This window comes from Anas acuta, chromosome 2 (genome assembly GCF_963932015.1).
Source record: "Anas acuta chromosome 2, bAnaAcu1.1, whole genome shotgun sequence".
Lineage (NCBI taxonomy): Eukaryota > Metazoa > Chordata > Aves > Anseriformes > Anatidae > Anas > Anas acuta.
This window is the reverse complement of record NC_088980.1, coordinates 16,401,768-16,427,696: the sequence shown is the minus strand read 5'-3', so window position 1 is coordinate 16,427,696 and position 25,929 is coordinate 16,401,768. Positions and strand designations below refer to the sequence as shown.

Sequence of the window (25,929 nt, the reverse complement as noted above, 5' to 3'; positions counted from 1 at the left end):
GGTTTAAAATAAAACCAGCTTAGACTTCCCAGAGTAGAGAAAAGCACCTGAAAATGTGACAGAGAGAGAGATTTTCTCTGCATTCAGGTGAAGTCTGAAAGTGTTTTTTAAAGTAAATTTTCCACTCTGCCAGCTCATTTCTGCACTGCTCTTGTACATAGGAAACATCACCCTGAGACAGGCTTTTCCAAGAAAGTCGTCAAGGGGGGCACAAAACGGAGGCACCCGCTTGCTGGGGTCACCAGCCTGCCCCTGCCTTCATGCCCAAAGTCCCTCTGCTCCAGGTACTGCAGCCCTGGGGTGCTCAGAGGCATCCCCACCGCCTGGCCCACCCAGCATCCAGGCTTACTCCTCTGCTGTCCCCTCAGTGCCTCCAAGGGATTGAGCAGGACCTAGAGGAGACCCCCACATGGCTGAGGTCTGCGAGGCCTCTGTTTGCAGCTGGTGTCACACAGCCCTGGCATTCAGGCCTTCTCCTGTCCCTGAAGTGTTTCCTCCACCGTTCTTCATCCCCACCTGCTCCGGGGAGCAAGGGAGGGAAGAGGACTGGGGGACTTTCTGTGAGAGGACCTTTAGCTTGTGTAATACACAAAGTTAGACAAGATGATAACCAGCCCTCCTAGCTTTAAGGCCTCTGAACCACTTCCTCTCTATCTTGTAGGTTCACTCTGTTCGTTTTGACCTGCGCTGGAGCTTTCCCCTCCACCTGCAGCCGTGGAGATGAGCTGGCCTGTGGTGAGGTCTGGCACCCGGGGCATCTCCTCCGTCCCCACAGGGACTCCACAAAACCTCACTGTGGAAAGCCCCTCTAGGGCTGGGGAACCACAGCAAAGGAGGGCTCGAGACAGAGAGCCTGCTGCTACTGAAACATCCTTCCCATCTCCTCCAGATTCGACGCTGCTCTCGGGCACCAGCCTTTCCCTCCCCATCCTGTGAAAGGTGAGACAAGCTTCGGGCACAAATAAACAAAACACCGTGCTGCACTTGGCTCCTGACAGCAAGGAAGTAAGATGAAGCCTCCAGCGCATGTGGCTGAGAAGCCCCTTACAAACCGGGACACATGCAGGAAGATATCTTGTCCCTGGCACCATGCCCGCGCAGTCGGCAGCGTGATGCTGGGAAGCAGCTGGAGTGAGCCTGGGGGGGCTGCGGGGGCTGTGGAGGAGCCGACGTGCACCTCCCTGTGATGGGAAGCTATGTGAAGCTCGCTGCCAGGGGGAACATAGCTCCCTAAATATATGTGGCTATCTGTTGTCCCAGCAGATGTGGAGCAAACATGCCCCATGTGGAGTTTTTGAAGTGCCTGCCTGGGTCTGTGCCACTGGCTGCCGAGGAGGAGGTGGGGATAATTATAAGGATCCTGCCACAGGGGAATAGCTGAGAGCTCAAGTGTCTGAGTGGCCAAAGGCAGCTTAGCTGCTAGGGCTGGGTCTTGGGAAGGAGCAGGCTCAATGAATGCATGCAGCTTTCCTCTTTTGCTAGCTGTGTAACACCACAGAGACATCACAAGGCTTGGGTGAAAAGCATAAAAACATCAGCCTAGCAGGGAGCAAGCTGCTAGCTAGTGATCTGTGTGAAGGAGTGTGCAGGATGGAGGTCCAGGGGGGATTTGTTTCAAGGAAAAGAGAAACCTGTGTTCATGTTATGGATAAGTGCATTAGACAGACTGATATAGCTGGACTACATCCTGTGTCTTTCTCCACTTCTGCCTCCCCGGTGCCCTTTTGGAAGATGCATCACCCTATGGCTTTGACTCACGAGCTGGCGGTGGAACAACTTTGGATTTACTGCCTCATGTCCTGAAAGAAGAGGTGGAGGCACTGACAGTGCTGGGAAAGTGGAAATAAACAATCTGTCACCCTTCTGCTCTGCGTGCCAGCAGCACATCCGTGCTCCTGCCAGGGCCACTCAGCTCTGGTTTGTGGGGAGTACAGGACCTGATCCCATGGCTTTCAGCTTCCCCAGCATCCTGCATTGGAGCCAGCCTCACAGGCCTCCTCTGATCTTCAGCACGTCCTGGGGACAACACAGTTGTGCCAAGTCTCATCCTGTGCTTGAGGCTTGGGTGCTTCCAGGCAATGGGGTGCAGCATGGCTCAGCCTTCTCCTGATGTGTGCAGCCCCCCAAAAAACAGGCCTGCAGGGCCTGAGATGTCTTGAGTCCAACAAGAGATGTCTTGAGTCCAACCCCTGCTCCATGCAGGGCTGACTGCAAAGTCAGAGCTGGTTGTTCAGGGCCTTGCCCATTCACGCTTTGAAAACACATCCCGTATCTGTAAAAAAAAAATACCGATTTATAAGCTTGAGGTGACTGGCCTTATAGATGAGATTCGCAAATGTGCGTGCAATCTTATGTGCCCAGTTGGTTGCTCACGGCTTTGGAAGCCAGGCCTGAAGCTGTTATGTCACTGCGAGCGTGTGACTTCAGGGCCACAGTCACAGCCTCGCGGGCTGGCGCTGGTGAGAGGAGCACTCGGGAGGGATGCTGTGGGGCTGAGTCAGCCCCAGCGGGCTGGGATCCAGTCCCTGGCGTGTTTCCCTGGTGCATAACCTCTGCCTCATTTCATAATCTTTCAGGGGCAGAGGTGATGTTGTCTGAGACGGTGTTGGCAAATAGGGCACCACGTTATCGTTGCTGAGAAGATGAGATGTCCGTAGGGATTCTGGTACCGGTTGCTCTTGTGAGCACCTTGGCTCTGCCTTGATGGCTTTTCACATAGCATCACTACCCAGTTCACTGAAACCACTACCTAAATATAAATAAGACCTTTCCTGGTCAAAAAGGCGCAATGAAGTACCAGAATCATCACTGTTGTGAGACCTAGAGGAATGGCACCAACTGAAATACTGAGCACTGCAAAAAGTTGAAGTCTATGAGAAGGCAAATTCCAGTTTACAACTGAAGTTTGTGAGGAACGTCACAGCTCCTTGCCCAAATGCAGAATTTTTCTCCTGCAAACTGGGGCATGAAGGGCCTGTGTTGCCCACCATCTCCAGCAGGCCTTCTGACCGTGCTGGCTTCATCCCCCAAATGTCCTGGCAAGTGGGCTTTGTGAGCACATCAGGTCATCTGCCAGGTGACCTCCAGAGGTCCCATCCAACCTCAACCATTCTGTGGTTGTCAAACACATGGAGAAAACAGCTTCCCCTTGCCCGTGCGGCCTGCAGGTCTGCATGGGAAGGGACTCTTGCTTGTGGCCTGCCCACTGAGGGACCTGCTGACAGGCACATGGGCCGGGCACGCACCAAAGTCTGGCTGAATGTGAAGCACTGCCCAAGCACCTGCCTGAGAAATGAGAGCTGGAAGTCACCCCGCGCTCGTCATGGAGGCAGGAATGCTTCTGGCCCCATGCACAGCTTTAATGGGTGCAGGAGGAAATACCACGCCTCTCCATAAGATGTGAACGCACCTCGAGGCCTCTTCCTTCCACCTCACTTCTGACTTCTTATCAAACGTGTGCTTATTCGTGTGTGTTACGGGGAAGGTGAAGAGATGGCTCCACGGTTAATGCTGGAGTCTTGCTGCAGAGCTGGAAAATAAACCCTAGCTGTGGTAGCAGTTGCATAAACGTGCAGAAAGGGAGCCAGCACTTCCTGAGCATTTTTATCATTATTTGGGTCGTTCCCCTTCCCTGAAATGTTGCTCTTTCGGCAAGATGAGTTATTGATGTGGTGCAGCCAAGGATGTTTTCATATTTCTGTGGGGGAGCCAACTTGACTTCAAGGGGTAACCTTGCTTGCATGAAAAGATCTTTTCTTACACGGAAAATGATTCAGGTTTCCCTGAAAATAACCCAATGTATACATGAAAACGGTTTTTGGCTAAGTGCATGAACCAGTGAAGCCTGGTTTTCTGTGCACTCTAAACCACCTCCACTGGGAACCACGGGGATGCAGCACACGTGCCCTTGCCGCAGCAGGTCTGTGAGCAAGCAAGGAGCCACTCCGACCAGCCATAGCTGCACAGGGCTGGGGACGATTTCTCAGACACGTCCCTTAGCCAGCATCCCTGGAGTGGATCCCTGGGTGCCTGTGCCGCTGCTGCTGCATGATGCAGGCACAGCCCTTTTCCCTTGCACACCTCCCTTTGGGGCACTCCTCCCTCCTCTCCCACCGGTCCTGCTCCAGACAAGCCCACCTTCTGCCCTGTACCAGGGTGCAGCTCAGGTGGCAGGCACTGCTGCCTGCTGTGGGAGGTGTGGGGCCACTGCTCGTCTCCTCCCTGGTGAGTCACGGTGCCCCAGCATCAGACAGCAGGGCTATGCCAGTGGCCAGCCTGAAACAGTGTGCGTGCAGCCCCGGGACCGTAACGAGCCACTCCCAAGGTCTGTCTGGAGTTTTTGGGCGTTGCTGAGTTTTGCCGGTATGCAGAGTTTATAAAGAACTTGTTTTTCCATCGCCCAGATGATTAGCTTTGCATGGGGATAGTTTTAGAAATGCACCTGGTTGGGCTTTCCTGTAAGGAAAAGAAAAGGATGCTCTGGCTCCAAACCGTGTTTTGCTTGCTCTGCATCCCAGAGCTGTTTTTTTCCACACACTTACACTTTCTTCTGTGTTTAGCATCGGTCTCACTATTCCCCCAGGAGAAAATGAAACTACACACCAGGCATTAACACAAAGGCAACCAATTTGCAAAATCCCACTGCTCAGGGCAGACCAGCCATCCCCCCGATGGCAGCTTTCCTACCACCCCTTTCCATTCCCTCTCCATCATCCCTCCGCCTCCATCGCTCCAAGTGCACAGGGAACAAGCACTGTGGGATACGCCGAGGGACACGATCTGCCTGGGATGTGATGCTGGAGAGAAATCCTGTGGCTCACCTGCAATATCACCCTCAGCTATTAGAAAGTTCTCAGTGCTGGTAGCACCACTTGGTGCTTGGCGTACCTGAACAGCTACTTGTTGGTTGTGTACCAGGCCTCGGAGGTGCTCTTTATCATGCAGCCTCATACGGTTTAGACCTGTGGATGTGACCATAAAGAGCTACTGGTTCACTCAGCCAAACCTTATCACCGATATCTGGCACCACGCTAAGTGTAATTACTTTGGACAGCCCGATCAGATATTAGTTGCATGGTGTGAAGACACATACCCGCCATACACTCAGAACAAATTTTAATTAGTGAGCCTGCCCCCACATGCAGATTCCCATGCTGAATTGTTTGGCTGGGTGGGGGGAAGACAAGGACCACATTAAACAACAACAAAATCACCATAACATTTTTCAAGCTCCCTAGGAGCCTGTAATTCTTACCTTGTGGTATCTCAATAGTTGATAAGCATTTCTGTAACATCCAGCTACTGTTTTAACAAGGATAAACATCTTAATTTTTCAGAAGGGAAATTGGGGAAAAGATTGCTACAGCCAGAATGAATACGAGGAGGGCTCCCCTGCACAGTTCTCCATCTGGAGATTTCGCAGTAAGTACGGGGCAGGTTGGCTATTCCCACCTGGACTTTTTGCAGAAATTACCATCAGGACTGACATGTTTGTTGCATGTTGCACACAACTGCTGTGCACCATTCAGGCAGTCCAGAAGGAGAGTCGTGGTCTAGGTGAGATTTTGTCAGAAACACTGGTTGTCTGTCGTTAGAGTCCCAAATGTGTCAGCAACACCCTTCACCCCACACCTCAGCATTGCAGAATGCACGTATGTACCTGGGCTGTGGAAGGGGAGGTGGAAGGATCACAGCCCCATGCTGTTTCCAAAGAGAAAAGAACAGAGTGACCATGTCTCAAGGCGCTGAGCTGGATTTATTCATTTGACCGTATCAGTATCAAACTAGAAATCATCTGTTTAAGATTGTATGTTAGATAGGAGCAGCATTAAATAATAGATGTATGAAAAAGAGACTGTGCTTCAGAAAAGATTCAGTGTACAACATACATAGTATGCCATTTTAACACAAAACGCTTAAAAGAGAGTCATCCTAAGCATCAAAGAGTTCTATAAAAGTTTACGTTCTCATCCCATGGGATGTACAGAACTATGCAGTTCACATAGTTTTACTATCATCCAAAACATCGTGTTTCAAATGAATGAGGCACAGCGAGAACAATATAATTCCATTTCCATAGGAACATAAACACAGCTTGTCACTAAGGACACGCTTTCCAAACCATAGCGCTCACGCCAATTATACACATGTACAAGTCTGAAGTATTAAAAAGCAAGAGTCTGGAGCTTGTCCACTGTTACCAGTAGGAAATAACATCTGCCCTACCCCTGAAAACTAGCTGAGATATCCTTGCAGCTTCTGTAACATCGAAAGCAGGTGGAGTCACTGCCGCGCGCTGTCAGGACCAGCTTGCTGAGCTACTCCCAAAGCTAACAGATGCACTGATGGATTCCCTCCACCCGCAGAGCGGGGGGTACAGGGAAGATGCAAAGCCGAAACATATCAGTAACTAGTGATGCTCTGACTTGAAAGAGCAGCTGAAAGAAACTAGCTCAGCTTCAGGAAGGTCCTGATTTACATTAAGAATGACCAGAGATTGGCCAGGTCTCAAAGATTGACCAAGGACTTTGTTTTGGGAAAGTTTTCACTAAGGACAGCTCAGATAGACCAGATCTTATGGCCCACATGCTCTTTTTCTTTTTTTTCTTTTTTTTTTTTCTTTTTTTCTTGATGGCAATAGTTGCAAGCATATAATATCAGCTTTATGAAAGTGCAAGACCCAGCACAGGAAGATCTCCCAAGAATGAGGCGCTCCCAGCAGTGTTCTTTTTGCTGTCTTCTTGTTGGTCAGCCAGCAGACGCACGAATATCATTGCTTGGCATCAGCTTATCAAAGCCCCAAAGGGTTTAGCTTAATCATCTGTGCAATTAAACACTATTCACATTTTACAGCCTACAATGGCAATAGTTTTATGTACAGATTTGAAAGTCAAGTCTTAAGATCAAGTTCTAAGAGGTAGAGGTCCATTTCTGACCTGCCGACACAAAATGTTATGGTGTCAGTCATATTCTAATGCTGGTGGTCCTCTGACAATATTGAAGTAACCAGCTAGAGCTCCGAGGTCTATGTAGAGTGATCTTTGCCTCTTTAGCAGGTCTGACTCCTCCATGCTCCCAGTACACAATGAGGAATCTGAAAAGGAAAGAGACAAAGCGTGTCACTACTGCACAAACAGCTCTACTAGTGCAGTCTGACAGTTACAGGCATTATTGGAATAATTGGCCTAGCATTTGTTTTTATTTACTCATGCTTTAGAACTCTCAATTTTTAAAGACAATATAAAATAGATTTCATATAAAATAAAATGGAAGATACCAAAGCAGCTCGTAACTCTAGGGCAAAGGAAGGTAAGCAGCTTGCTACTGCAAACAGCAAATATGTTCATTTATTTCAAAAGCCCTCTGCCAGCTGGGACAACTAGACAGAGGTTCCTCATTCTCTGAGCCACAGTACTAAAGGAGAGGCTGGTGCAAGAAAAAATACAACACTCTAATAGTTTTCTGCCAGTTGAGAATTTCCCTTCATTACAGGGGAATTTTCACCTAAATAAATGACATCCTCTTTGTGCCACTGGGCGTAACAGTACAGAACAAACCCAGGACCATCATCCTCAGATTTTTTTTTTCTTTTAGCTCAACATCTGAAGAAATTTGCAGCTACAGAACATCCCCAGAATACTTGTGTAATGACTGTCCTGGAATCTCATGCACCTAAATTAGAGTTCCAGTTTAATGCCAAACATTCTTACAAAAAAAAATCAATTCTTATTGCCTGTAGTCAAAATATTATGCACACACAAAGTAAAATCCAGAAGGAGCAATGCCATTATAGATGTAAAGGCAGTGATTACTTTAAATGTTAAGTGGATTCACTGCAACAATTATGCACTAGAGCACCCAAAATTTTGCATAGATATTTTTTTTCAAATAATTATCACAATAAAATAAAGTATTTGGGGTCACTTTTAAAATGCTGCTTCTCAGGATGATCCTAACGTGTCTTAGAAATAGAAGAAAAGCTCTTTGAAGCCTGCTAGCAGGTTACTGATCCCCAGGCTTCCCTGGGCTTGAGTCTGAGTACACATCAAGTTGTGTTTTTTGTTTGTTTATTTTTGTTTGTTTGTTTGTTTTTAAATGGTTCACATGTTATTATTGATGTGTTAATAAAGCAATTATTAATGCACAAGGGAACTGAATTCTATCCTACTGTCATTTTTGTTTTTAAAACAGAGGGCTTGTACTTTGGACAGCATCATTGCAGTTACGGTTTTATGCGTGTCTTATCTTTAAGGAGGAAAAAAGTGATACTTTTGTTGTGATTGTTGAAACTTTTTTTGTTTAAAAACAGATCAGTAGCATCAGTAAAACATCCCTAGTACTGGGACAAATCAAGTCAACTTGGCACAGCAACCTATACTCCACGAAGAACTGCTCTGAATGATTGCCACAGCTTTTTCATGAGCCAATCCTTCCAGAGCTGCAGAATGCAGGCTGAGTCCTTCCCCAGTTGAAGTCAACGGGCGTTTCACAGAACTCTTAATGAGTTCTGGGTCTGACCTCATCTGATTGGGATTTTACTGGTCTCTTTCCAGAAGCTTTTTGAGTCTAGCTTGTTTCTAAACACTTAGTCAAATCAAAGTTTGACAATAAGTAAAATCTACAAAGTGCAAGGTGAGTAAGGCTGATAGTATTTACCTGTAATGTTTTCTGGTAACTGCAGCTCCTTCCTTCCAAGTAGTCTTTTCCTTTCAAACAGTGCTGAGTCCAGACTCTGGCACCGCGGCTGATCTTCTGGGGGTGGGTGTAAGGCTTCGTGTTTCAGTAACTCTGCCGCAGACAGTCTATGGTTAGGATTCCTTTCCAGAGCTGCTCCTAGCAAATCCCTCATGGAAGTGCTGCAGTCTTCAGCAATGTCCTCTAAGGGGGGAGCTTGCTTGTGTATCTATTGGAAGAAAAAAAGACTGAAACAGTTATTCCAAAAACAATGGAAAAGGAAGTCACAGATAATCGCGTTAGCAGTCTAGGAATTCCCCACTTACAACTCACCAGCTTTCCAAGCTGTGCTGATCAATTAGAACAGAATATGCAAGCACACAAAATCTACCTCTTAGCAGATTTTATCATAAATCTCAAAACTCAGAGCTACTCCAAGCAAGTATAAAATCCAGTGTAATGCAAATTCATCAGACTTCTGTGCCGCAGTGGGCGAGCCACAGAATCAAATTTGCCAAGCTCTGTTTTTATCTGCAGCTTCTAAGCAAAACAAACTGGTCGGACACAGATGGGCTTGTTCCAATGAAGTTTCACACTGTTCTAACCCTGTCCTTGCAGGAAACCCAAGGCCTGTACATTGTAACACAGACCACAGAGATGACTCCAGCTCAGCTTCTGTCTTCCCCTAAATGATCAAAACCCGCTTCTTCCCTCCCTCCCCCGAAGCAAAACGGATGATATCATCTCTCTGACAAATATTTTGGTAGTCTTTATATGACTGGAGCTTTCCCAACAAGAGCACAGGAAACCCTTCGACTGAACCAGAGCTATGGCTTTTCTGAGAGCACTTACGATGTAGAGGTAGGATGGGTACGCAGAGCGAGGGTATCTGCTCACCCAGGGCGGGATGCCAGTTTGCATATGAATAATGGTAGCCCCCATGCTGTAGATGTCTGCTTTTGTCGTGTGGCCTCTGCAGAGGATAACTTCAGGACTCATGTAAATCTGTGAAGAATTGTCAGAGAAGATTAATCAATAGAGGAAAGCAACAAGCAAAGACCAAGCGTGACATGCTGTTGTGTGAGACACACACACGGATCCCACTGGTACCCGCAGCCTGGAGACCGAGCACCAGCTGTGGAATAGATTTTCTGCTCTGTTACACTGAATAATACACAACTCTTTGGACAGAATTGGCAGATACACTCATTCATGTCTTCATTAGCCTTCTCTTCCCCCCTTTATCTAATAACCTGCATTTGGGGCGCTGCCCTAAGAAATGGGGCAGGTCTGAGGCTGGGCACCAGTTAAAAGCCAGGTCTCAAGTCCTGATTTCTCCCCCAAGCAGCTGTTAAGGCAAGCATCTCTCTCCCACCCCCTTTTTAACCAGGAATTCCAATCTCCTCGAAACCAAGCTGCGGTTTCCATCTGAACCCTTGACTGAAAAGTTCAGCTCTGTCAGAGCAGCAGGGGTGCTCACAGGGAAGTCCCCAGCAGCTGCAGCTGGAGGAGAAGGAGCAGGATGGGATGCAGGAGGCACTCCCTGCCCATGCTGCTGCCACGGGGAGGGGTTCAACACACACAGCTCGGTCAGCAAGCCGTCCTGTTCGCTTCTGGTTTCCACTTTTCCCTCGCCCCATTTCCCTCTGAAGGAGCCAACATGGATCTTTAATTAGTTCAAGCTGCCCTGCCACACGGCATCGCTTGAAAAGCCACAGGGGCAGGAAGTTAAATCATCACTGCCTCGTTGGACGGCTGGCTGCTGCAGACTGAGAGCGGCTGCCGTGCTCACGCAAATTCCCAGGAATACTTCCCGGTAAATCACTCACATCTGCCACCAGAGCTTGGGGTTGGAAGCACGTACAAACGTTTGGCAGATGTCTAGGGCTGCTACCGACCCCTGTCCATTGCTTTCCTCAGAGCTAGGGTAAAATAAGGCACCTGCCACGGTTAAATTTCATACAGAGCAAAGCAAAGAGTTCCCATTTTTATAAAATAAGTAATTAGTGTGTACAGTGCAGCTGCAGTGAAGTTTGTAGAGACAAACAGAATTTGCCTTCTTGAGGAAAAAGGACCCTGGAAGCAGAACCTGTCTGCAGTTGCAGTGTGTGACAAAGGTCAAGATGCACCTTGACTGCGCAGGGACAAAGATGTGCACCCAAGCTGTGATCGCAAACTGATTTAGTCTGGCCTAAAGCTCGGTTGCCCCCCAAAGAGGGCAGCCCAACCCCAGATTTCCCCATTCCTGCTCCTTCCCGTCACTGGGCTAGCAGCTGTCTGCCCGTCAGACACAATCCAGCTGTAACACGGTCCATTTTTTGTGCTGCCCTCATTTTAGTTCAGCATTCGTGCAAACGAAGCACACCCTCAACGTTCCATTAACCTCAGCAGACTTTTTTCCCCTACAATGTTTGCAGCTGAAGCCTCTGCACTTTAACAAAGCGACAGAAGCACAGCAGAAAGCCTGTCCTGCAGAGCAGCTTCACCACACCCATGGTGTAAAGCACTGCGTGCATCGGAGAAAAGTAGTTCAGAAAACCCAGATTTTTCACTCTATACAAGCTAAACAAAATTTAACCATTTAATCATTCCGCTCAGAATTGCAACTATTCATTTTTATAAACTCAGAGAGGATTCATACACACGTTACATGAGAAATGGTGCTATAAAAGACTACAGGTGGCATTTATGGGCAACTAGATCAGGCATTGCACAAGGCTCACCATGGGCACCTACAGAACTCGTAAGCACAAAACCCCATACACAGCATTGATGATGTTCCTGCAAGTCTTCAATTGGCATTGGGACTTCTCCTTCCCCAGCACCCTCTCCGCAGCCTTACTTCTCACCTGGAGCAAAACACCAGGATGGCCACTGCCAGAAACTGGCTGCCTCTGCATCACCCTCACCTTGAGACAGCACACACCAAGCCCCTGCACGTTTCAGGGTTCATGGATTGTCTGCTTTCTGTGGACATGGCTGTAGGCACTCAACAATGCAGTCTTTTTCTACTAAGTGAAGAATTATGTGATTTTCACAGTTGTTCTTACCAACACAAACTTGAACTGTCCTCCAACAGCCAAGAGTGGAACACTGCTGCTCCACAAACCTGCGAATTTCCCACCTACACACATCTCCAGGGCTTCCATCCCATTTTTTTCCTATCGTCATCCCACTATTTTTGTATTAACAGCATGCACATGCACATATATTCAAAGCATATACATTAAATGCTAAAAAATCACATTACTTCCAGTACGGTAAGCATTTAAAGCTCTTAATTCCTCTGACCAGAAAGCCAATGCAAACAAATGCTCAAGTATCTTCCCAAATATCTTGAAAATAAATAAACAAGGGTGGCATTCTGTGAAATCTTAGTTTATCCTACCCTGCCAAGGAGTGCTACGCTCTGTCAAATATGTGAGTATCTCCTCCAAATACAAGCCTCTGCTGTGAAAGGCTATCAAAATGGTAAGCGCCAACAGTTAAGCTGAGGCATTTCCTGTGAACAACCTTCTCTGGCAACAGAGGACAAGCAAAGCCACAATTGCATCCGTGCTAATTACCCCTGCTTGATTGTTTGCTAAAGCTCCAGTCCTGGAAACACTGTGGCATGAGAGTACCCAAGCGGTGAGCAGGACCTCTCTGCGTGTTCAGAGTTCAAGTGCTTGAGAACATTTCGAAGGCCCCCACCTCCTTCACTGTAATGCCCAAGCATTTTACCAGATAACCATCACCCACGCAGCACATAACCCCCGTAGCATGTAAGGACAACACACATATGGGAAACATGGCTCAGAAATGCCAGAGATCAAAACCCACAGGTTTGTCATTTCTGTGGTTTGCAAAGGAGGAGTCCAACTGCCGTGCTGAGCAGGTCACCCCAGTCCACAGCTGGTATCTCAAGAAGAAATCTTTGACAGAGCAAAAGAACCAAATTGCAGTCTGAAGTGTCTGTGACCAGCAGCTGATTTGCTGCAAACCACCCTCCCCAGAGCATTGTTCCTTTGTTTGGCTATAGTGGATCCCAGTTTCCTCCTTGACTTCACATTGAATAACCACTAAAAAGTGGGGCTGCAGAGAAGGCAACAAGGTTTTCAAAATGTAACACTTGAGTTTCCATTCAACAGATCAAAATTTAAAAAAATGAGATTATAAAAATTTAAAATCAAACATTAATTAAAAGTATTACATATATTTACCCTTGAGCTCCAAATTTGAGCCTGAGCATCACAGCAATTGGAGTGATACAACAAAGAGGTTTTTGTCCCTCTAGTGCCTTACCTCTGTTCCTCTAAGGTCTTTGGGATAGTAAATGTCTTCAGTCATTTGAACACTTAAGCCAAAATCCACCAAAACAGCCTTAGTTGACATAAAGACAATGTTGCTTGCTAAAAGAAAAACAAAAAGATGGCATTTAAGGTTCTAGCATGTTGAGCGTTTATTTCACAACATGACTTTCATTTGGATGTTTGCCTGAAATTGGAGACCAGCACAACCAGTCCCAACAGCCAACAAAGTCCTTCTCCTAGCCAGAACAGGTCTGTTAGTGATTGGGACCAATTTTTAATTATATCTTTAAAAAAAAAAATCAAGCTGGACTGGTTTGTGTAAAAGAAGAAAACAATGTTTTGAGCAGAGCTCCTGGCTTGCTCTGAAGACCTTTCATTGTCTCCAAAGTGAGAGCATGCTGTGCAGCTCATGCTAGGAACAACATAACTATTGGTCACCAAGAGATTTCTTAACCCAAGCAATTTAAATTAAGACAGAAATAAAGAACGCAGGCCCCGCCACAGCAGCCCCACCGGTCAGCAATATCAGCTCAATATAGCAGAAGACAGCTGCAAAAGTAAGAAAAGAGAGAATTTCAAACTCCCAGTGAATTGCAGCAATATCTAGGAGCTTAATTCACTCTCCTTCATGAAACTCTGCCTAAGGCACAGCTTTGCACTCACAGGCTTTCTTTGCAGTTGTATTTCTGATCAAGTGCTTATCAAAGTAAGGCTCTGTGTAAGCCTTAAGACATTTGTATTCACTTTTTCCAAAACACAGACAAAGTCTCCAAGTTATGCTACAGAAATACTTTTTCCCCCCACAGAAAACCATGAAGTCAGGTCATTTCCCATCTTGACAATGCCCACCATGACCACACAATGGGAAGAAACAAACTTTGATTTTGGTTATATGGATTCCTGAGGTAATCTCCCAGGTATTTGCCTACTTACAAGTGCCACGAAAGAGCACAAATTAATGTGTAACTGTAGGGATAACTTTGAAGGTACAGACTTCAAACACCACAAAAAACTGAAGCAGAAGGCAGCACTGCCATAAGGGCAGCTAATGCTTTGGGATCGCACCCCAGGCCAGATTTGGAGGTGGGACATGGGAAGAAGAGCTGGACCCTGCAGAGAGGGACAGCTCTGCTACAGCTCCTCCTCAACACACCTCCATTAAACTCATGATTTAACAGTTTCCCAGCAAAGGGTTAAAATCAGCCACAGCACTGACCTACTCCTAGGAGCCAACAGAGTCCCCCTCCTTCCCGGCTCAAGGAGGCCTTTCTGGCACTACAACCCCCACCTCCTCCTGCGTCAGCGCCACAGACTCAATAGAAGAGGAAGAAATCGGAGATGTTTGGATAACAGCCTTTTCTACTGACTCCGCCTGGCATGGAAAACCACACACCTTGGCTCCTTCTGGGGAACCTGCCCTGCCCGACACGAGGCGTTTAGGTCAGCTTTCTGGGGCAGAGTGCACCGGGTCCCATCGGGAGTGCGGACACCTCAGGCAAAGCCTGTCCAACACCTACAGGCCATCGCCAGGAAGCCGTGGTGTTCACACCCAGGGGCACCGCACATGCCTGAGCCTGAAATTTCAGAATTAGAGGGACCTAAATCCCCGCTTCTGCCAAAAATGGGGCCTCCCTGCTTCCACACATGATGCCCCTTACTCCTGTGCTGCGGCCCCCTGCCAGCTCTCCTGGTGCTGGCGGCAGACCCAGCAAGCATGAGGTGAAAAGAAACCATTTGCCCCACAGCACAGGAGTCTAAGATCAGCTGAAGTGGGATTTCGTGGCTCCCTCCAAACTGCCCCAAGGGTGCAAGGCTGAGGAACACCCCCACAGACTGCCCGCCCTGCTTCTTTCACATACATACCCCATAACACCCCTAAATCCTCCTAAAACACATGAAAATTAATTTTCATCCAAGCACTGACCCCTATTATCTAAAAATAAAATCCAACAAAATTTAGCAATTCTTGATAATTGCTTTCCGCTGATTAATAATCCTAACACTTCCAGTTTGAATATTTCTAATTCACAGAAAAAAAATATCTATTTTTAGCAAAAATGAATTTGCAGAAGAGATGCATCTTAATTAGAAGCACTGCTACTAGAAAGGCAGGCACATTTATCTGTCTGCAGTGGTGGGGAGTTGCTGGGAGAAATAGTATTTAATATTAAATTACATGCAATGCATTAAAATTGAATGTCAGAACAATGTAATATTAATCTATTAATTTCATGTTTAATATCAATGCACTTTGATTATTTACATGTTAATGCCCAGAGGATTTTAAAAACAAACGTTAAAATTTCCAAGAATTGCTAAAAGAAAAAGCAGTAGAAATTATGTATTTAGTTCCAAAGTAGAATCAAACTGTGAATCAGCCCTGCACAAAGACAAAATTATTAAAAGAAGGCACAAGTGGAAGATGGGCAAGGAAACACTCGGTAAATTTCCATGGGAAGAAGAAAAGTGGTTAATCCCTCCTGAGAATTTTGCTCTATTTCTTCAGGTTTTTATTTCCAGATTGAGTTGCTCAAGAAAGCAAAGGAACTCTGACTTGCAAACCATCCTCTTCACTAAAGTAGTAATAAATAGTGTAACTAACTTATCTTAAGAACCTGATCTTGTTATTTGTTGGGCGTCAGCCAGTTTCTCCCTCCCTGTGACGCAAGGCAGTGCACCCCAGCTCCGTACCAGGCCTTTTATCGGAGCCCCAGTCCGACCTGCAACAAAAAGCACCCGAAGGAATCACACACTTACGTTTGATATCGTGATGGATAATCCTTTTGGAGTGAAGAAAGTCAAGCCCTTTCAGGATATGCTTCGTCACCCAAATGATTTCAAATTCCCTCATAGGCCCACAGCTCTCCAGCTTTTCCATGACAGATCCTCCCTCTCCAGCCTCCATAAAGAGATGGATCGTCTCGTCCCACAGAATAGCACCGTATAATTCAGCAATGTTTTCGTGACGGAAACATGCCTGTATTTCAACATCTGATGGTTTGAACTGTTCCACTGGGACCTAGGAGATGGAAACAAAACCACACACAAGCAGCTCAAGACCCAGGGTATCTCTACAAACAGTAGTTTTCCTATAGATTGAAATGGAAGAGGGAAGCAAAGCACCCCTGTCCACTTATTAAAATATGATTTATTCTGATTTTATTCTGATCCTGTGACTTGTTCTTCCTTTCCAGGTCAGAGGAGCACATCCTGTTCAGAACTGAGAGTTTTTGGAATTGTGCCCGAGTAAAAAGTGCAATCTTCCAGAAAAAGCAATGTAACAATTCCTGTCAAAAACTAGTGGTTACGCAAAAGCTCTAAGCAAACTTCCTGGTGAAGGAGATAAAAGTCCCACTGCTTTTTTAATTAGCTTTGCACACACTCATCTGCTCCACGAGATCTGTACACCCATTTGACACGTGGATCAGAGCTTCTAGCAAAGAAACGCTCAGCACAGTCTGCAGACTAACAATGCTCCAGACCATTACTGACCTTGATTAAATCCTTATCAGCTTTCTTTTACAGTTTCCAAGACAGGAAATCCGCTTTAAAGTGAGCACTCAGCACTATTTCTTTAAAAAGTACTGATGGCAGATTATTAAAGCAATAGGCAGTGTTTGTTTACACACAGCAAGGCTATTACCACTCTTTTTACTCTCTTTCCCTCAAACTTGCGGCTGTGAAGCAATTAACACAGTAATATTTTCTGAGAAACACTGCCTGCATTTTCAGAAGCATTAGGGAGCTTTAACCTTGCAGTGGGTTATGCAGGGCTAGCAAGTTAAATCCGTTCCCACATCAGTACACTGGCCACAAGGGAAGGACATGCAACTGCCTCCCCAGTTCTGTCACGCACAGGTGCTCATTCACAAGTGCTGAGATACAGGAGAGTGTCCCAGCTGAGCTTTTGCTGGCCCTAAACATGTACTACTCAATTCAGAATATGTTGTTGAAAGGTAAAGTCGAAAAAAAAAACATTGGCTTGCAGAAAAATACAGGGGTGCTCAGCAATTGTCTTGAGACACCTCACAATGCTATGCTGAGTTAGCGTCCAAAACGCGATGACAGTTGCGTGTAAGCTGAGCTCACAGAGACATTAATTGTACTTGACTAACAAAAACATGTGTCTGAAGGCCCCAGCTGAAGGGTGAGATCCTAGAATCAGCTGTAGCAACAGGGTTTCACTGTCACCTTCAGCAGGGATGTGATTCCACACTGATATTCTATCTCCACGAGTGCTGCAGGACAAGCAGAAATTCTTCTGCCACAGGGCAGCAGGCCTGCCCGCGGGGCAGCCACACAGGCTACCAGATACTTCCACAATGCTGAAACTTTTTTTTTAAGGTCTTGGGGCCAAACACCAAAAACAAATTAACACTTAAAAACGTCCATTTCTCCTGCATTGTGTAGGCCAACAAAACCCGGGCAATATTCAGCCCACCAGTGGAATCTGATGCTGACATATTTGAAAATTTACCACACGTACCATGTCACCCCGTGTTTGCTCAGAGATAAAACCACTGAACTAACATACCAGTTTGCATGCCATTCGTTTCTTGGTTTCTCTGTCTTGGGCTAAGTACACCTTCCCAAAGGCTCCCCGAGGAATAAAGTCAGAGCCAATATTTCTGTAAGTCAGCTTCCAAGGGAACAGGAGCACATCCGAGTCGATTTGATAGCGGCCATTCTTGGGGGTGATCTGTGGAGTAAAATTAAAAAAAAAAAAAACACAAGCAAAACAACACTGAGGTTAAAATCACTTCAAGCCTAATTAATTTTATACATTGTGAAAAGAAAAATATCACTTGTATATGTGCACGACGCACGTGATCTGTTCAGCAGTCTTTATTTAGAAACACCAAATGGGAACAGCATGTGAGGTGTGGCATCCATTCACAGCCCAGGCATCCACGTTTCTCTCCAGTGACTAACTCACAAAGTGTAAGTTGCAATTAATTGTCTTGAAACAACAACAACAGCAGCTGGGTTAATGAAATTACCCACCTCTTGTTATTAGATTTACCTGCACATGTTTGTCCTTCCTGTAATCTGCTAACTTGTTATGCCACATACCTGTTACTCACAGGCTATCTTATATGATGTGAGCAAGAGTTTCAGCATTTCCTAATATCACATGGACTGCTAGGGGAACATATTTTAATTTTCCATTTTGTATCAGAATTTCTGCTGCTTAGTAAGCAGTTGAAGAGGTCTGCCACAATCTCACCAGCCACCTTCTTGAAGTTTTATATTGTAGCTGAAAAAAAGGCTGGGAATCACAGTATGTGCTTTAGGTGGGTAATGTATAGGGCTCTGGTTTTCAACACTGTCACCAGGGCAAGGAGGGGTCCTCCAGGAAGCGGTTCAGGGCATCGAAGTCTGTTATCTCGCCCTGAATCTTCCCCTGAAAGAGCTCCCTCCCTCTGCACATGACAGAGAAACCAAAGTCCTAACTGCAGCAACATGAGTCCTGCCTTAGGTTTGATGTTGGTTCTGAAGTCTCTTCATATTCTCTCAGCCAAAGCAGTAGTAGTCTTTCCTGTGAATATGCTTTCAATTAATGCAGGGATATACAGTTCTGCCAGCATCCAGAATATGGTTAACCTGTTTACTGATAGCTAACCAAGATTCTTCAAGGCATGTAAAAGTAGATTAAGGATATTTATCACTGTGCCCGTCACATGGTCTCAATGTGCTCTGCTCGTCAGCCTTCCTTCCTAAGATAACAGCATCTTAGGAAGATTACAGGTTTTAGATTTCTTTTTAAGATGTCATGCACGTAATCTCTCCGTGCTTTAACTACTTCGGTGTTTTTGATTTAGGAAAGCATCTTCTCGACTGCTAAAACAGTCATCTGTGGCTACTATTTAAATATATGAAATAAGTTAATTCTTAGAAGCTGTTAAATTTTGTGAGGTTAAGTTCTTAGCTGACGGGGAGAGTGCCTTATCAGTAAAGGTGTTTTGGTGTTATCCTGCTTTGGATATGCAGAATGAGCCTCCAAGCTACTCATCAGGACCAAGGCAAAGACTGTACCAATCCCTGCATCTCCCCTGAGCACTTCTGCATTTCACAGGGTTGAGATTCACCAATCCATGTGGGTGACAGCTGTCCTGGTAAGCAAGGCAGAGTGAGTGGAGTGCATTTGCAGAACAAAAGAGAGCAGGAAACATCACACTATTCGTATTTCAGCAGGCTTCCCTTTGGACTAGTTCCTAGCCTGGCAAACGCTCATTTGTGGCCATAGCCCATCATCTTCCAATTTAGTTTCAGCTGAAAGAAATCCAGCTTGTGTGCTCAGAGGCTCTCCATGATGCAAGCCACGGTGCAGTTTGTGGCAGTCAGCAGGCAATCAGAAACACGCCTGATCCCGACTAAAATGCAGCAGGTATTTACAATGCAGATGTGCCTGTTGAAACGCATCTATAGGTAAGGCCCTGCCTCCAGTCCTCAGTTGCTCAACGAGTCACGTGCACCTAATAACACTTGGTTCATACCAATTGTATGCATCTATAGGAATAATACCCAAGCAAAACAACCCTGGGTATGTAGAACAGTGCCTACCCTAAGTATAGGAAACATTTAATACTGGTGTCATTTCAGTGTTACAGTTCAAAAAGGGACCCTTTTGCAATAGCCCTCAAAATCAGAATAAAGCATTACCCTTTGCTGCTTCACACTTAAGAAACTCATTAAGCCTCAAGCAACCATTGCTCACATGCAAAACATAGTGCATGCACAGTATTTTAGGTGATAGATCTAGAACATACTAAGAGAACAAAGCAGCAGGACAAGCATGTATGAATAAACTTCCCTTTCTTGATTGATTGTTTCCAAAACAGATGATTTTTTAATAGAACTTCAATGACACCAGTATCTACACATGCATGTAGAACACAAATCATTTCAGGAATAAAAATGGACAGAGCTCAGAACAACACACCCATGCTTGCATTCAGCAGAGTGTGATATTAGATAATATTGTAATTCTGAAAGTCACAGTTGATACTATGTACTTTCTCTCTCATTACTACGTTTTACATTTTTGTGCAGACAGTGAGCTTACCAGCTCTACCGAAATAGACCCTAGACCTTTATTTGGGAATTTTGCATAATGAGCTCTGTTACCACGTGAGCACAAGGCACTGGAGAACCCTCGCCATCTCCCAAACTCTCCCTGTAAGCCCTCAGAGTTGTGTCTTTTTCTTAATTGTGTGTGTCTCAAGTTTGTCTTCAGCACTGGGAAATGTTTTCTAATCTCCAGGGCTACCAAGAGTCAACACAGAGCGGATCATTCTGAGCAGCAGATCCTTCTCCATAGAGCCTGAGACTGCAGGGGCTGGATTTGATCTCCTGAGGGATTCCCTCCAGGCCCAGGCTTCCACAGGGAACAACATTCTGCCCATGGGAATGGAGGTGATCTTTATTTAGATTCAGGAGTAACTTTGAACACCTAATACCTACTCATTTTCAAGTAAAAAGAAAAGAAACGTACCATATTCAAGAGGATTCCAGATTCTTGCTGTCTGCATCCTTTAAATTGTTTTGCAGTGTTGGACACCTGATTTGCAAAAGCAAGCAGGTCTTCCACAGTCCCATACTTGACAGAGGACATCAAAGAAACCTCCCGTTCACAAAACAGTAAAGATTCTGCACGTTCTTCATTTTGATTTGCTTCTTCACACATCGTAATTAAGCTGTCTTCATACGCTACGAGGTCTCCACCTGGATAAAGGTTTTCCATGATGTCTATCACCTCAGACATATTTAAATTAGTTAGCAACAAGTCGATTTCCTCTTTGCTATCACTACCCGTGCTCATATACTCCATTACTGTCCACTTTGCAAAACCACTCCTGAAAAAAAGAGAAACAAACAAACCTGAAGACACTTTTCTTCCAAATTTGTTTTAGCAAAGCAATAAGGAAGTGATCAGAGTGACAGATGGCTCGTCGATATACAGTTAGATTTAAAATCATTTTGTATTAAGAAAAAAAAAATCCTCATTAGTAGACTGAGTAAAGAGGAAAAGGAGAAAAACCCTTTACTAGCAAAATTCTTCTGCAAGTTATTAGTGAACCTCTCCCGTCATTTAGTCTTGGACTTTACTTTATATCAAAGCTTTTAATTAGAGGTACTGACACAGTAGGGAAGCATGGGCCAGTTATATTTTGCTGGATATGCAAAAATGCAGGAGCACCCTCAATGCCTACAAAAGGATGCATTATTTGGAAATGGATGACAAAGAGGGATAGATATAAATGTACCATATTAGTTTATCCCCAAGAGTCTGTGAGCAATTGACGTGATGTGTCCAGAAAGAAAAGGTCACAGAGCAAAGCTAATAAGCATCCACTAGTAATAAGCACCTGTTAGTATCACTGTATAAAGCACAAATCAGTCACCACCTGAGATACACCACCCATTTTTTTTTTATTTTTTTTTTGCAAATGACTGACCAGAACTAGACTTGAACCGAAATTTTCACCGATTTAGGAAGAAAGTCAGAAACTGAGCTAGCATAAAAGCAGTGAGTTTTTGAAGCAGTTTCCAGTGGTTTGTTCTGCCCTCACTATGTCTAACAATAACTTCTAGGATAATCCTTGACTGTTTGGCTGAAGTAGATTTCTAGCTCCAAGAAACTGGATTCAACATCCAAAGAAGTCCATTCCCATCCCAGTTTCCTAGCTTGAGCCAAAGAGAGGTATTCTGCTCAAGTGGAAAACACATATACGTGGTCAGCCGTTAATACACAGACACAAATAGTTTTCGACATGTAAATGTCTGAGAGCACTTACCTTATGTTTATCCTGGTTACATCACACAAAACCATCAAAAACGTCTCAATATAATCCCCAAAGCCGTCATGTTTCTCGAACCCGTGTTTACCGCCGCCGATAATTTCACAGCGTTCCGTAGCAGTCTATTAAAAAAAGCAAAACAAATAAAGCCATGGCAGACCAGCTCAAGCAGAAGGACTGGTTTATATTCATATGATCATTTGCTTCACAGGCTTCACGGAAAGAAAAAGTAGTAATCACAAGGCTGAGATAACAGGGGATTTTGGGCAGAAAAAGATGACTGTGAAAAAGAATCAAGCTACTGTGTAATCATCCAGATTTCCAGGTAGTAGTGAAAAGTAAGTTTTCCATGGGCAGGTCTGGAGTTTTATCCTTGCTGCCTCATGCTTGCAGATGGAGGAAAATGAGATTTGTCTCTTCTATCAGAACACACCACACACTGAGAGCTCTCATTTCCCTTTTTCATAATCCACTGCAGCCAACTATTCTTAGCAAAAGATAAAAACCGGACAAGAAGATACTTACAAAAGAAAAAGAAAAGAAACGAAGCACAACCTATTTATCTCAAGGACAAGCAGCAGACTCGGTCCCCCGAGGCCATGAAGCAATGCAGCTTACCCAGGTACAGTTTCTGGTTATGATCATTATCTTTCTTACCCTCCCCACAAGGACGTGGAAGCTCTGCGGCACATATTTCTCATGGGTTAGAGAGCATTTACGTCAGCTCTAACGTTGAAGAAAAATGAGTAAAATGACGCAGCTAGCATGGCAGAGGAGTTCAGACCATGTGCTGCCAGTTTGGAAGGCAGGGCAGGAAAACTCGGCAGAAGCAGAACAGGAAAAGGCACGGGGAGTGCCTGCAGTACCTCGTGCACCTTTTCAAAGCCCTGTGGTGGCTTTGCCAGAGCAGCCCCCAGCCCCCAGCCCTGGGCAGATGGAGGTAATGTGCTTCATCTGCGTGCACCCAGCCTCTGGTCCACGTGTGGGTCCCCAGCTTTGGGGAGGCAGAGCAGGAACCCCTGTGGTCGCTAGCACTGGTTCAGCAGGGAGCACAAAGACCTTGCATCTGGGGTGCTGAGAGGTCAGGGTTTTTGTCAACCTACGCAAGAAGTAACAGAAGCTGTTTTCTAACCCCTAGCATCTCACCTTCCTGTTCTACCCCCCTAATTAAAGGTTGTCCTGAAAGCCTGAAAGTGGTTACTCTTAATTATAAAGGAGATTTCTATTTTTTCCTCACAGCAGGATTTTTATTCATTGCTTTTTTGATGCTCAATTAATGGGGGTGGAGAGAAAAGAAACACCCAGTCCAGTCATAAGAGGAACTGAGGGACTGCATGTGAACAGCAAGGTCAAGTTAGAAACAAGTCTTTAGGGACTTTCAGAAGAAAAACACGAGCCTAGAGAAGCTTTAGTCCTTTGTGGATATGGACAAGTAAGCACCACGATGAAACCAACTCCCTCTTTGATGTTTTCATGCAGAAGACAACAGGGAGTTTAGAGCAAAATGAGCTTTCCCTAAATACCAGCTCTATTCCCCCAAGTGTTCCCAGACTCCAGCGTAAAACTCTTACTCTCAACAGCCTCACTACTACCCAAAAGGACCTTCTGAATAACAGGAGGTGTCTGCTACCAGCATATCCTCAGTTCTGTGCTGTTACTGCTTGAGAAAACCTGCAAGCCCGTCTCTTTTCCCAAACCTAGGAAATTCGAAGGAGTAAACGTTTACATACCGAGAGCTGTGTCTAGGCTCCGTGAAGCTGATTTTTTAAATTATACAGCACTTTATGCATTATATTTCCACCACTGGCAAAAAGGCGTCAATTTACCACCAGGGAATCCGTTCTCCATTTTTCCCCCTAAAATTCTCCACTAATGCCTGTGGTGGGAACCTAATGACCCAAATTACTCTCTACAGTCCAAAATTAAGGAATTATGTCACGAGGTACGTTTTACCTATGCTCTCAGTTAAAAATCTGCTTTTACCTACAGCAGGAAAAAGAAACCCTCTAAGCAAGCACTTGGGTCAGTTGCTAAAGCACAAGACTCTTTCTCCAGTTCTGTCACTATTTCAACATCATCACATGAGCAAGCTGCAAGCCAAGATTTATTTCTCCCATTTATCGTGAACAGCGTTTCCTTAAAACCCCTTTTCTGGGAAGAGCACAGCTTTGACGTGCACGCACCACACAGTGTAAGAGTCACTGGATAGGAGCGCAGAGTCCCCCTGGGATGTGTGCGTGCGTGGCAGGAGTCGACCAAAAAGCTTCAATGAAATTAAAAAGCTGTGCTGACTGCCTCCAAGCAGCGAGATATTCAAAATAAAGGTCTCCTGTGCTGCCTGTAGGGTTAATAATTTCCTGGTCGAAGTTGCGGGCGATCACCCACCGCTGATGGCAAGTTAAATGAATTAGATCAAGCCTCGGTTGCTTCTCGGGTTGTTGACAGATCAAGAAAAAACACACAATTTCAACTTCTTCATAACTTTAGATGCCCACTTGGGATAATAAATAAATAAATAGATAAATAAATAAATAGATAAATAAATAAATAACACCCCACCCCCCCAAATCCTTGCTTACAGCATCACCCAGGGGGCTCCGAGGGGGGCTCCCGGGCAGGTGCTCCCCATCCGGGGCAGCTCCAGGAGAGCCAAACCTGCCGGCTGGGAGCCCCCCGAGCCCCTTCCTCCGGCCGGGTTTTGGGGTCCCGTCTCTCCCAAACCCCCCCTCCAGGCTTACCTGAGGGGCTCCGGGAGCCTCCGGGCCGCCCGTCTGCTCGCAGCCAGCGCCGGGGCCGCTCGGGCCGGGCCGGCCGGCGGCCGCGGGGAAGTCCCGGGGGCGGGCAGGGCTCAGGTAGCACCGCCCGGGCCCGGCCGGGGGCGGGGGAGCGGCAGGCACCGGCTCCGGTTTCTATTTCGTTTTACTGGAAGGACAGAGCAAGCGCCGCCCTCACGGCCCTGGGGGGCTCGCTGAGGCTCGGGGGTGAGGGGTGAGGGGGTGGCTGTGCCGCCCCACAGCTCCCCTTGGTCGTGGGTACCCCGTGGAAGCAGCCCCAAATATCGTGGGGAGGGTGAGGGCAGGGAGCACGTCTGAGCAGCTTGGCCCTTGCATCATCCCGGAATGAAGAACCGTTTGGTGAAAGAGAAACCCGAAAGGCAGCAGAAGTGGCTGGTTGTCCCGGCGCACCATGCTCCTCCGGCTGTCCCCAGCCTGTGTCCCTTTTCTTGGTGTCCCCAGCCTGTGTCCCTGCCCGCCCTGATTTGTACTGGAGCACATAGGTGCCAAACCCCGTCCCCACAGCCCCTCATGTCCCCCCGGTGTGGTGGACGCACTCCAGAAGAGCCAGCGCTCTTCCTACGCGAACTCAGTTCAAGCATCATCTAAATAAAACTTCAGCGGCAAGTCTGCTGGAATTTAGGACAACAATGCGTAGGATTTGCTAGTGGCGTTAGGATTAAAATGCTCCGGGTGACAGTAGCATGAGTTTGACCATTTCCAAAAAGGGGCAGGACTGCATTTTATTCCCCATCCAAAGGGCAGTAACTCTTGCAGGACTACTGTGCTGCCCAGCAGCTTCCCTTGGATTAATTTTTGGTTAAGGAGAGAAATGGGACTCCATCACCCAAAGCAGCTCCTGCAGCAGTAGCAGGTGTCGAGTTGAACCTCTGTCACAATCTCATGAGACACAGGCTGCATTTGCTGTTTATTACCTGCAAAAACTGACATTTTGCTGACTGAAGCCAATGGCAAAACTTTCCTTAAAAGGTTTCAGGACAAAGACTCGGGGTAGGTTTTGGTGTTTGAGTACGTGAAACTCCTTTACTATTTACGTTATCTAGACACGCTGACCACCTTGTTGAAAGGTTACAGGTTTACCACTTCTCTATATTCAAAACAGCACAAATGAGGTTCTGAACGCACAGGGCTTCAGACAGACTCGCCACCTGATGCCCCATTTTCCTCAGCATCACGACCCGGTGTGTGGAGAGCTGCTGGCAGGGCTGCCCCGTGCTCGCACGCTTGCTTCTCCAAAACACAGAGGTGATAAACACATCGGCAAAGCCCCGTTAAGGAACATGTATCTGCTTTGTCGAGGCTGGACTTGTTCGATTGCTCTGTTCGGCGCGTGTGCTGAGAAATGCCTGTGAATAAATGCAAGGAAGT

At 46.1% G+C, this 25,929-nt stretch overlaps 1 protein-coding gene across 3 annotated transcripts; it reads right to left on the bottom strand.

The window, feature by feature from the left end:
• Positions 1-5,736: 5,736 nt before the first annotated feature.
• MAP3K8 (mitogen-activated protein kinase kinase kinase 8) lies at positions 5,737-24,652 on the bottom strand. Of its 3 annotated transcripts, none has more exons than XM_068673632.1 (9): positions 24,505-24,652; positions 21,764-21,888; positions 20,461-20,821; positions 17,500-17,664; positions 15,723-15,984; positions 12,958-13,064; positions 9,526-9,678; positions 8,656-8,902; positions 5,737-7,093 (listed from the first exon to the last, which is right to left on the bottom strand). In XM_068673632.1, the coding sequence occupies exons 2-9, from the start codon at positions 21,796-21,798 to the stop codon at positions 6,960-6,962; spliced, it is 1,464 nt and encodes a 487-aa protein (XP_068529733.1). In that variant the 5' UTR covers positions 21,799-21,888; positions 24,505-24,652; the 3' UTR covers positions 5,737-6,959. The 3 variants fall into 3 exon arrangements, with proteins under 3 accessions (XP_068529733.1, XP_068529730.1, XP_068529732.1); XM_068673629.1 differs by lacking the exon at positions 24,505-24,652 and adding an exon at positions 23,497-24,196; XM_068673631.1 differs by lacking the exon at positions 24,505-24,652 and adding an exon at positions 22,292-23,455.
• Between the last annotated feature and the right edge of the window lie 1,277 nt (positions 24,653-25,929).

What these genes read in the sequence shown, in the direction of transcription:
- MAP3K8 (XM_068673632.1), bottom strand. Translation starts at nt 21,798, where the DNA reads ATGGTTTTGTGTGATGTAACCAGGATAAACATAAG. An exon ending in GTAACCAGGATAAACATAAG is followed by an intron (nt 20,822 to 21,763) that starts GTAAGTGCTCTC and finishes TCTTTTTTTCAG; the next exon opens with GAGTGGTTTTGCAAAGTGGA. An exon ending in ACCCATCCTACCTCTACATC is followed by an intron (nt 8,903 to 9,525) that starts GTAAGTGCTCTC and finishes TTCTTCCAATAG; the next exon opens with ATACACAAGCAAGCTCCCCC.